General features: G+C 40.4%; 1 protein-coding gene across 4 annotated transcripts in view; it reads right to left on the bottom strand.

Moving 5' to 3' along the window:
- Positions 1 to 11,723, bottom strand: part of PCSK6 (proprotein convertase subtilisin/kexin type 6) — a 157,582-nt gene that overhangs the window by 9,184 nt on the left and 136,675 nt on the right. For all 4 annotated transcript variants that reach the window (XM_018566763.1, XM_018566762.1, XM_018566764.1 and 1 more), the window contains 3 exons: positions 6,143 to 6,246; positions 994 to 1,123; positions 768 to 880 (listed from right to left, as the gene is read on the bottom strand). In XM_018566763.1, the coding sequence (XP_018422265.1) occupies positions 768 to 880; positions 994 to 1,123; positions 6,143 to 6,246 (347 nt within the window). The remainder of the gene's footprint in view (positions 1 to 767; positions 881 to 993; positions 1,124 to 6,142; positions 6,247 to 11,723) is intronic.

Raw genomic sequence — 11,723 nt, 5'->3', positions numbered from 1 at the left:
TCCCCGCTGCCACAGACCCTGGCTCCAGGGAGGGATGAGAGACTCCAGATGCCGGCGGGGGGGGGCGCCCAGTATTTTTGATAATAGCGGTCATCAGCGGACAGCTATTAATTTAAAGGGGACAGTCTGCTGAACAGTTATACTATAAGCTGATAGTCGCTAAAGCGACCATCAGCTTATAGTAGAACTGTAAATGCCAGGTCCGTATGGCATACTGACCTGGCCAGCTGGAAGCACTTTTGTAGGTCCGTATGCCATACGTCCTTGGCAGCGAAAGGGTTAAAGTCATTTAAGAGTCCAAAAGTGTGATGTTTAAGACCAGCAACTTATAGTCATTGACCTGAAAGCCTGAAATGGCTGCTATTTTGTCGGGAGTCCTAATGAGGTGCCACAGCAATATAGTAGAGATGGAAAGGGTTATCACATTGTCAGTGAAGAAGCACAACCATATAGATATGTCGTTACATCTAGTCCTTCGATGTCAGGATTTGCCTTGCTTGCAAGTTCCAGGGGCTTGATTTCTAAACTAAATATGATGGACAAGAGGGAAGGAAAGAATGCCCTTGGACCATCATCTTCCTCAAGCTCATCTCTATATCAATATCAATAAATTGGGACTGTATCCCCATGTAGCCAAAAGGGACATTAGATATGGCCATGAGAGGATATCAAAGGCTTTCTTTATGTTCAAGGATAACAGAGTGCAAGGTCATTCTAGGCAGATGCCTTTTGGACATTATTTGGTCACTGCCAATGCAAATACTCACCATTACTACATGTATGATTCGTAACACATGATCCACTGAGCAAACTGTAGCCCTCCTTGCACCGGACACAATTCTTGCCTGTGGCTTCACACATCAGACAGTTTTCTTCACATCTGGAAATTAGGATTTCACATAAGTACTGACCATAGTATGCTTTGGTAATAACCTTATACAAGGAGCCCATCATGATATTGGCTATAGTTATGCAAACTGTTGGATAGCTTACTTTCGGCAAACTTTGTGGGGCAGCCCAGGAACAGCTTCTGAATAAAAGCCTGTGCTGCACGTTGGCACACAGCGCCAGTCATGCAGGTGGTAATCTTTGGTGCATTGAGTACACTGGTCCTTCCCAGTTCCTGGAAAACACAAGATGGGATACACCACTGAGCATACAATTATGGACAATGACATTTAAAACTGCAAAAAGTTGGAAGCGCATGCATTTACAGTGGTCAGCTTTCATAAAACGGCAGCATCCCTTCATGCAAAAGGGTTTGCAACTTTCAAACTACATATGGCTAATGTATCAGGAAAGTCCAAATATCAAATATCTTCTTGGCTGTGTGGCTTTCTTTGTATCTATGGAGATGACACATTGGCTTTCACTAAAAGTCTACACTGCCCTATTAGGGCTGCTGTGTCCCACTAAGGAGCACACCAAACCGCTTTGAAGGCACCGGGACACTAAACTGATAAGGGTCCACTGCAGGATCTAATCAGGAATGCCAAGGGTTAATCTTCAGTTTTAATGTGAACGTTTTATTTGAGACCAGCACTGACTTGCTACAAAATGACAAATCACACACAGTAATACCAATTTATTAGGGATGAGGGGAGGGGATAACCACGCATTCAAAATAAAAGTTCCTTTCTTATGACTGGTGCTCAGTTCTCCAAAGCTGCATTTAAGAAACCTCCTTCATCACTAAACACTTCACAAATGTCCCGAAAGATTGTATGGAGAAAACAGCAGCAAATTCTCCACTCATGTGATGTCATAGCACTGCCAAAGCAATGAAGACTATGTGCAGGGCATCAAGGATCCTCTTGTCTGAAAATGAGCCTGTGGTTCTAATATAAATCAGCTAAAGCCCCGCATTTACACTTTCATCCAGCTGTAATGCAGTAAAATCTAGAAAACACCTCTGTGCTTTTCTAACATAAAATAACATCACAGGACACTGGGCCACCCAGACACTTTCTAATCTGCCTGTGTGTGGCAAAGCCACAGGACAGAGGTTCCTCTGCACGCAGTGTAAGGAACAAAATCACTGTGCTGGGAAAACAACACAATTCCCAAATATTTATTTACGTCAATACTGAACCTGCCAAGTTAGCTCCACTACTCTACTAAGGAGACGGCTTGGGATCATTTACACATCCTACTGGATTCACAGGCAATTCAATTTTCATTGATAAACAAATATGGGAGAGTGTCCAAGGGCCCCAATTTTGCAACTTCTCGAAATGGGAACCAAAAAATACAACATTCCAAAAGTTCTACATCTGGGAAATAATAGAATCATGATTTTAAGGGGTTTTCTACTTTCTCCAGAAGTGTTTTCCTGTCCCATTTTAACCATTTTCTGGTTCATGAGAGTCTAAAAGAAACGCTCTTGTCTAAATTATTATCATACAGGATTTATATAGTGCCAACAGTTTGCGCAGTGCTTTACAATAAGGAAGTCGTTACAATTACAATACAATTCAAGACAAGATGGTAAGGAGGGCCCTGCCCCTGAGGGCTTACAATCTAAGAGGGAGGGGCCCAGTGACACATGAGGAGGCAGCTGTGTGGGGATGAATTGTTTGAGATTGTGATGGTTGAGTGGTTAGGTTGAGGCGGGATAGGCTTCCCTGAAGAGATGAGTCTTTAGGGATCGCCTAAAGGTAGTCAAGGTGGGAGGTGGACGGACAGGTTGGGGTAAAGAGTTCAAGAGGATGGGAGAGACTCTAGAGAAGTCCTGGGAGACTAGTATGGGAGGAGTTGACAAAGGCCTATTGTTTAGCAGAAAGTACCATCATAGGATGGCATAACTGATGCCTGCTCTTTTATCAGTTCTGCTAGTTACAGGTCTGTGATCAATCACAGACTTGTAATTAAGAGTGCTTTAGGGACCTGCCATCCCTACCAACTGAGAAACAATCGAGATTACAAAGGGCAGTCATGCAACTCCTTTTATTCACCAACAAGCGTCCTCCACAAAAGGATGAAGGCACGAGAAGTGACCAATCTAGGAGAACATAGCTGAACTGGAAAACACTGAATTGGAGAATTTTTCGAAATTAGCTATTTTTGGATAGATTGTTCACTTCTGCCTTCTCCAAACTCTTCACCCTTTTATGAATAACCCTGTAAATTTGTGAGTCTCAGAAAAGAAAGTTAGTAATTTCATTATACAGATCATACACAAGGACAAACATTTAAAACTTATGACCATAAATTTGAGATCAGTGGGAACTATAAAACCAACTTACCCACACATGACTGGCAGGTTGAGTGGCACTTGTCACATTTCATGAAATCCGTGTTGAAAAAAGTGCCTGGCTCACACTCTGGTACACACATGGAACCTGAAAGGCTACAAAAGTGGCAGGTAAAACACACTTTAGTAATGTGTAAACAAAATGGATGACATTCAGACTATCTGCACAGACGTCTTTACATGCTTTGCACCAGCTTCCCGAGGTATCTTTTTCTTTTAGGAAACGTCTCTCTATAGTGTTAAGATTACAGTATACGGATGGACTCCTGATTTTGACAAATGTGCAGGAACTCCCTTTTCCAACTGCAAACTATGAACTCACCTTAATTCAGAGCAATGCCAAGAGAAATATACCAAAATGTAGTTATTCTGACATTTTTGGCGTGTTAACATCAACATAACCCTAAAGATAACTGCTAAAACTTAGCCTAGTAAACATGATAAAAGAGGCCCTGTCACCAGACTATTTATTTCAACAATTATTCCATAGCATTATATGTGCATTTAATGTATTTTAGGTTTTTATTTACCTGTAAAATCCCCCTATGTGTAGATATCCAAAACTCTGAGATTGCTGCTGGACACAACTATCTTGGAAGTGATGTCAACAGCCTTAGAGCTGTCACTCAAGTGTCACTATAGTTTCCTTTGCTCCTCACCCTGCAGCTACATAAAAGGTTATATAGCGAGGTTAACGGAGGGGCAGAGGAGCTGGACCAGCAGAGACAATCATTCAACACTACCAAAAGAGGAGAAGGCTATGACATGCAAGGAGGGAGGGGGCTGTGCTAGGGAATTGGCTCTTCCTGTCAGTCACATTTTCTAGCAAGTTCAGTGGCTGACTGCAAGTGAAAAAAAACAATTGCAGGGAGAAAACACTGCAAGTAAGCAAATACCTAAAATTCCTTCACACAGTTTAGTAATATGGACACTTTAGTTATGACTGAGAGGGTCTGCTGCTAGCCGTGGCCCTTCAGCTCTCATGGCAAAAGAAGCCCCAGCAAGCTAAAAACACAACTAGCACAGCAGCCAAGTAGTTAGTTTACAATTAACAACTTGTACGGATTGCGGAGGTGGCAAAAGCTCTAAAAAAGGTTTATAAACCACTTGCCAAGATTTTAAGATTATTGACAGTTGCTGCCAGTTGCCTAGTTACATTGATTTTGAAAAACAACATATTTACATCCCACACGAGAGTAGCAACCATCCCCTCCCCCATCCTACTACTACTGGTATAGCGATATGAGCAATACTTTTTATATAAAAGAAAAGCTTTACATTTATTATTTCAAGTTAATGATGGGTGTAGATGCAGTTTACATTTTTTAAGGCGCTATTAATTCAGCTGATAATTGTTTTCCCTATAAAAAGCAGAGCGGTCAATCAAGAGGCTGAAGACAGCGAACCCGGCAAGAAAATGGGAGCACCAGCAACGGAAGGGAGCGCCGACATTGCAGGAGGGAATCCCTTAAAAGGGAAGTCTGCCATAATGTGCTAATATGCTGTGCATACCCAGACCATCCACTTTCAAATGTGATTGGAAATAAAGGAATTTTACTCTACCAAGTCAGTGCCATGGGAAGTGGCAGCACTAAATATATAATATAAAGAAGATGTAAATGACATTTTGTTTGCTAAAGCACTTTGTGTCAAATAACTGACATGTTTTTTTTTTGTTAAATAAAACATGTTTTTCACCTTTTCTTTCATCCTTCGTTACATTTTAATGCTGCTGATTACCTGTAGCCCCTTTGTGACACATCTTGGCTACATGCATGCACAGTGGACCATGCTTGCATTATGTGCGCCACTTTTAGTCTCCATCGGAAGCCTGAACAAAGACCTTCATGGCAGGATAATCAGGTTATTTTAATGACCGATGCAGACTTGAAAATTTTAAATTACATTCAAGTTACATTACCATAACACATTAAAACTTTTATATAGATATTAGTGATTAGGTTTATATGAATCTTTAAATTATATGGTGAGAAATATTTTAAATTGGCAGAATTGTAGCACCATGGGCTCAACCTGCATACAAATGTTTTCTCCCCAGAAGAGGGTGCTATATCAATCTACACTACTACCGTTACTGCCACTATTAATAGGGTAATGACAGGCCTGGTCTTCCCCAATTTCTATTTGTACTATGCAGCTGCACAACTGGTACCCGATTGGTTGGTTATTAATGCTTGGTGTAAGGTTCCCTGCTCCCCACTGTGGAGTAATCCCACCTATCAAGACTTATTTACACTTCCCAATGCTCTGTTCTGGCCCTCAGTGGGTATTAAGTCACTGCATCACTGGTTTAGAACAGGATGTTTGGTTACCTTCCCCGATGTTCAGGAGGAACTAGGGATGTCACCTGTATATTTCTTAGCCTACTTTGAGTTATTGCGTGCCGTTAGGGCCCAATTTGGTACAACTTCATTAACCCTGTAGATGGAGGAATCTCCCACTGGGCCAAGCTTCAGTATCTTGCTAGTCGGCTCTCAAAAATCTGATTGGATTGGATGTTCAGGTATTTTGAGAGCCAGAAGGGCCAACTAGAAAGATACTGCAGCTTGGCCCAGTGGGAGATTGCTCCATCCACACAGTTTGGCGTAGTTGGAGGAATCCGTTGCACTTTTTCCATCTGACCATAGAAAATCTGCAGATAATCTATAGGTGCATGGCCAGCTTTAGGGTATTTTTATACTGTCAGCTTGTGGAGTGGCAAATGTAGTAAATGTTTTTATTTGAAAATATTTCCCTAAGATAATTCCAATGCTCACGTTTAAGTAAAAGAAAGTTAGTAATTTCATTATACAGATCATACACAAGGACAAACATTTAAAACTTATGACCATAAATTTGAGATCAGTGGGAACTATAAAACCAACTTACCCACACATGACTGGCAGGTTGAGTGGCACTTGTCACATTTCATGAAATCCGTGTTGAAAAAAGTGCCTGGCTCACACTCTGGTACACACATGGAACCTGAAAGGCTACAAAAGTGGCAGGTAAAACACACTTTAGTAATGTGTAAACAAAATGGATGACATTCAGACTATCTGCACAGACGTCTTTACATGCTTTGCACCAGCTTCCCGAGGTATCTTTTTCTTTTAGGAAACGTCTCTCTATAGTGTTAAGATTACAGTATACGGATGGACTCCTGATTTTGACAAATGTGCAGGAACTCCCTTTTCCAACTGCAAACTATGAACTCACCTTAATTCAGAGCAATGCCAAGAGAAATATACCAAAATGTAGTTATTCTGACATTTTTGGCGTGTTAACATCAACATAACCCTAAAGATAACTGCTAAAACTTAGCCTAGTAAACATGATAAAAGAGGCCCTGTCACCAGACTATTTATTTCAACAATTATTCCATAGCATTATATGTGCATTTAATGTATTTTAGGTTTTTATTTACCTGTAAAATCCCCCTATGTGTAGATATCCAAAACTCTGAGATTGCTGCTGGACACAACTATCTTGGAAGTGATGTCAACAGCCTTAGAGCTGTCACTCAAGTGTCACTATAGTTTCCTTTGCTCCTCACCCTGCAGCTACATAAAAGGTTATATAGCGAGGTTAACGGAGGGGCAGAGGAGCTGGACCAGCAGAGACAATCATTCAACACTACCAAAAGAGGAGAAGGCTATGACATGCAAGGAGGGAGGGGGCTGTGCTAGGGAATTGGCTCTTCCTGTCAGTCACATTTTCTAGCAAGTTCAGTGGCTGACTGCAAGTGAAAAAAAACAATTGCAGGGAGAAAACACTGCAAGTAAGCAAATACCTAAAATTCCTTCACACAGTTTAGTAATATGGACACTTTAGTTATGACTGAGAGGGTCTGCTGCTAGCCGTGGCCCTTCAGCTCTCATGGCAAAAGAAGCCCCAGCAAGCTAAAAACACAACTAGCACAGCAGCCAAGTAGTTAGTTTACAATTAACAACTTGTACGGATTGCGGAGGTGGCAAAAGCTCTAAAAAAGGTTTATAAACCACTTGCCAAGATTTTAAGATTATTGACAGTTGCTGCCAGTTGCCTAGTTACATTGATTTTGAAAAACAACATATTTACATCCCACACGAGAGTAGCAACCATCCCCTCCCCCATCCTACTACTACTGGTATAGCGATATGAGCAATACTTTTTATATAAAAGAAAAGCTTTACATTTATTATTTCAAGTTAATGATGGGTGTAGATGCAGTTTACATTTTTTAAGGCGCTATTAATTCAGCTGATAATTGTTTTCCCTATAAAAAGCAGAGCGGTCAATCAAGAGGCTGAAGACAGCGAACCCGGCAAGAAAATGGGAGCACCAGCAACGGAAGGGAGCGCCGACATTGCAGGAGGGAATCCCTTAAAAGGGAAGTCTGCCATAATGTGCTAATATGCTGTGCATACCCAGACCATCCACTTTCAAATGTGATTGGAAATAAAGGAATTTTACTCTACCAAGTCAGTGCCATGGGAAGTGGCAGCACTAAATATATAATATAAAGAAGATGTAAATGACATTTTGTTTGCTAAAGCACTTTGTGTCAAATAACTGACATGTTTTTTTTTTGTTAAATAAAACATGTTTTTCACCTTTTCTTTCATCCTTCGTTACATTTTAATGCTGCTGATTACCTGTAGCCCCTTTGTGACACATCTTGGCTACATGCATGCACAGTGGACCATGCTTGCATTATGTGCGCCACTTTTAGTCTCCATCGGAAGCCTGAACAAAGACCTTCATGGCAGGATAATCAGGTTATTTTAATGACCGATGCAGACTTGAAAATTTTAAATTACATTCAAGTTACATTACCATAACACATTAAAACTTTTATATAGATATTAGTGATTAGGTTTATATGAATCTTTAAATTATATGGTGAGAAATATTTTAAATTGGCAGAATTGTAGCACCATGGGCTCAACCTGCATACAAATGTTTTCTCCCCAGAAGAGGGTGCTATATCAATCTACACTACTACCGTTACTGCCACTATTAATAGGGTAATGACAGGCCTGGTCTTCCCCAATTTCTATTTGTACTATGCAGCTGCACAACTGGTACCCGATTGGTTGGTTATTAATGCTTGGTGTAAGGTTCCCTGCTCCCCACTGTGGAGTAATCCCACCTATCAAGACTTATTTACACTTCCCAATGCTCTGTTCTGGCCCTCAGTGGGTATTAAGTCACTGCATCACTGGTTTAGAACAGGATGTTTGGTTACCTTCCCCGATGTTCAGGAGGAACTAGGGATGTCACCTGTATATTTCTTAGCCTACTTTGAGTTATTGCGTGCCGTTAGGGCCCAATTTGGTACAACTTCATTAACCCTGTAGATGGAGGAATCTCCCACTGGGCCAAGCTTCAGTATCTTGCTAGTCGGCTCTCAAAAATCTGATTGGATTGGATGTTCAGGTATTTTGAGAGCCAGAAGGGCCAACTAGAAAGATACTGCAGCTTGGCCCAGTGGGAGATTGCTCCATCCACACAGTTTGGCGTAGTTGGAGGAATCCGTTGCACTTTTTCCATCTGACCATAGAAAATCTGCAGATAATCTATAGGTGCATGGCCAGCTTTAGGGTATTTTTATACTGTCAGCTTGTGGAGTGGCAAATGTAGTAAATGTTTTTATTTGAAAATATTTCCCTAAGATAATTCCAATGCTCACGTTTAAGAGGACTGTAGGGGGCCATTTATTTAGGGTTTAATAATGGTGTATGTCGCTGTGTTTTTTGCTTTTGTCCTATGTATGCAAGCATGTTTAATTGTTTTATTTACCAATTTTTTAATTCACCTCCTTTTAACAGTTTTTGCCATATATTATAGAATATTAAGTTTATAAACAGGGTAAATAGACTTTACATTTTTCTTCTCTTTGTATGGAGCTATAACAGTGGTTTACCTAATCTGCCACAGGTGGGTGACCAGTTTTTCCAAACCCTTCACCACTTTTGTCCAAAACATTCAGTCTGTTCCTCACAAATGTGAAGGGAAATGGGTGGTGTACATACTTCTAAGCATGCTGGCACTTTATCAAGAAAACTCAAAATTGACAAATACTTTGTTCATCATCCAGCCCCTCTCGTCCCTGTACCCCTTATACACTCCATCCGTGACAAACCACTCTGTCATATTCTGAAGGCAGCCAGTAGTAGGGGAACCTCCTGAGCTTTTAGCTCTGCTGTCTGCACAGTCCATGTAAAGGTAATATTTGGGTTGCAAAGGTAATATTTGGGTTGCAAAGGCATTTGATGCACAAAGTGAATGTATGTCCCCTGGTAGCTATTGAGGAATATATTTAATTTAAAGTTCAGCTACAACCATTCAACCCATGCACATTTTTTTTTATTCGTAGAGGGCACATCCAGACTTTAGTAATACTTTCTATCCGTAGATTACAGAAGTGCCATTGTAGTGAAAACCTTCAACTCACCTACAATACTTTAAGCAGTCCCCCCGCCATTCATTTAGAGCAAAATATATATAGATAAGTTCCTGAAGCTCAGGTGTGGTAATTAGTCAGCACAATGAAGGAAATGGCAGACGGCTGGCAGCCTAGCTCCTGCTGGATGAAGACTTCCCTTGCTTTGGAATATGGTCAGATAGCTCCAGCTCATGTTTTGCTAAATTTTGAATATCACCCTCATTAATTACAAAATCTTGGCAGATGATTAGCGTACACAGGCATGAACTTCTAACCTCGGCCTCCATGGGAGGAATCCAGAACATCTTATTATCTATTACATGAACCAAGATCAAAACTGACTGCTTCCACCAACAGGGGGTTGTCTAAAAATTATGTTTATGTTTAGCAATGAAGGTCAATTCCTGTGTTTGTGCAAAATAAATAAATATTTTTATTTTTTATTGATTATGTGAGATGCCAACTCACATAAAGGTGTTTCCTATCCTGTAGCATGCAATGTTCTCAAGCTGGTCTTTAAAGTGACACTAAGCTCAGGAGTTAAACCTTAAAAATACATTCAAGTACCACAGCTATTAACAAAAATGTATCTTATTTGTGTATCACTCGGCTGTAGATCCTCAAATCATCTCTGAATTGGTGCTGACACTGTCCTTCCTTCTGGAGGGTGGCTACTTTTGTTTACCATGGTCCCTGTGTGTGTTTTAAAGTAGCCACCGCTCCAAGCTCACTCCCATGATGGACTACAATCTCAATATAAATTCGTAAACTAAACGTGATTGTCGTCCATCCCGGGAGTGATGCACAAAAGGGGCTACATTTTTAAAATAAGACATTTATGCATCTTTAAGATTTAACTCCCACGTTCCCTCACTACGATTTCACAGAACAGAAACATGATACTTGATGTATATTTGCTAGTAAAATCCATCTTGGATCTGGAAAAAGTTAAGCTGGGTATACATGGTTAGAATTTTGTTTGAAAAAAAAAAGCTTGTTAAGTTTCCTAATAGTTTGAGTCGAATTGACAATGGATTTAGACTGTATTTTTAAATCTACCCGTGTATGGCCAACTTAAACCCCCCAAATATCTACAATCTGACTTGCTGGACTCTGTGGACACCCAACGATGGCAGTACAAACACGAACACAAAGTAGAAAGCATTGGGGCACATAATTATTTTTTGTGAATGGTGCATTAACTGCCATGTTTTACTTCTAGCCATTAATGACCGACTAGATGAAAGCGTTTTTCTCTTTTCCTATGCTTTTTGTATAGAGAAAAGCTACCGTCAAGTTTATACTGCTCTTTTTGACACAGTGGGGGACATTTTCCCTCACTTTCTGCAACATCAAAAATGTAATGAGAGAACAGGTGTCACACGGAACGCCAAAAGTGCTTTTGGTGTTAGGTTTCCATTCCAGAAATTTCCCTCGACTTAGTGTATATGTTACGCACTGTCAGCAAGACAGAAAACAGGAGGAACTTTTCCCAATGAGGGCACAGCATTACAAACCTGACAAATGTTTTAGTTTTATATCCAAAACAAAAAAACTCCCAAATAAACACCATTTACTTTCTTCTTCTTCCAGGAGTCACTTCCTACCTCAAGACTGGCTGGCTGGAGTTGGAGGGTCATCATGCTATAGTCACAGGAACAAGCCCCAGGGGTGTAATTAGAGACACATTGCAACACTTGTGGAGGAATTCTGTACAAATAGTGTGTCTGTAAAAAATTAATCAAAGCACTTGGACTTGCTGTATTTTTCTTAAAGACGTTTCAGTATTGAGAAAGCTAGTTGGATACACAGCAAAACATCTTTAAGAAAAATACAAGCCCAGTTGCTTTATTTTTTTTACAGACTTACCATGACCGGGATGAATGAGAACCTTTGCAGACATATCTGTACAATAGTGAATCAAAATTCACCCATACAAGGACACTATGATTTCAGTTTTTGGCTAGCAATAGAAACCCATAACAAGCTCTAGACTGAATTAGTAAAGGACTAGTTTAGTTAACACTAAACTACAAAATG

The sequence above is a fragment of the Nanorana parkeri genome, unplaced genomic scaffold (assembly GCF_000935625.1).
Source record: "Nanorana parkeri isolate BGI_ZX_2015 unplaced genomic scaffold, ASM93562v1 scaffold973, whole genome shotgun sequence".
Lineage (NCBI taxonomy): Eukaryota > Metazoa > Chordata > Amphibia > Anura > Dicroglossidae > Nanorana > Nanorana parkeri.
The sequence above is the reverse complement of the archived record's forward strand: the minus strand, read 5'-3'. Positions and strand labels throughout refer to the sequence as shown.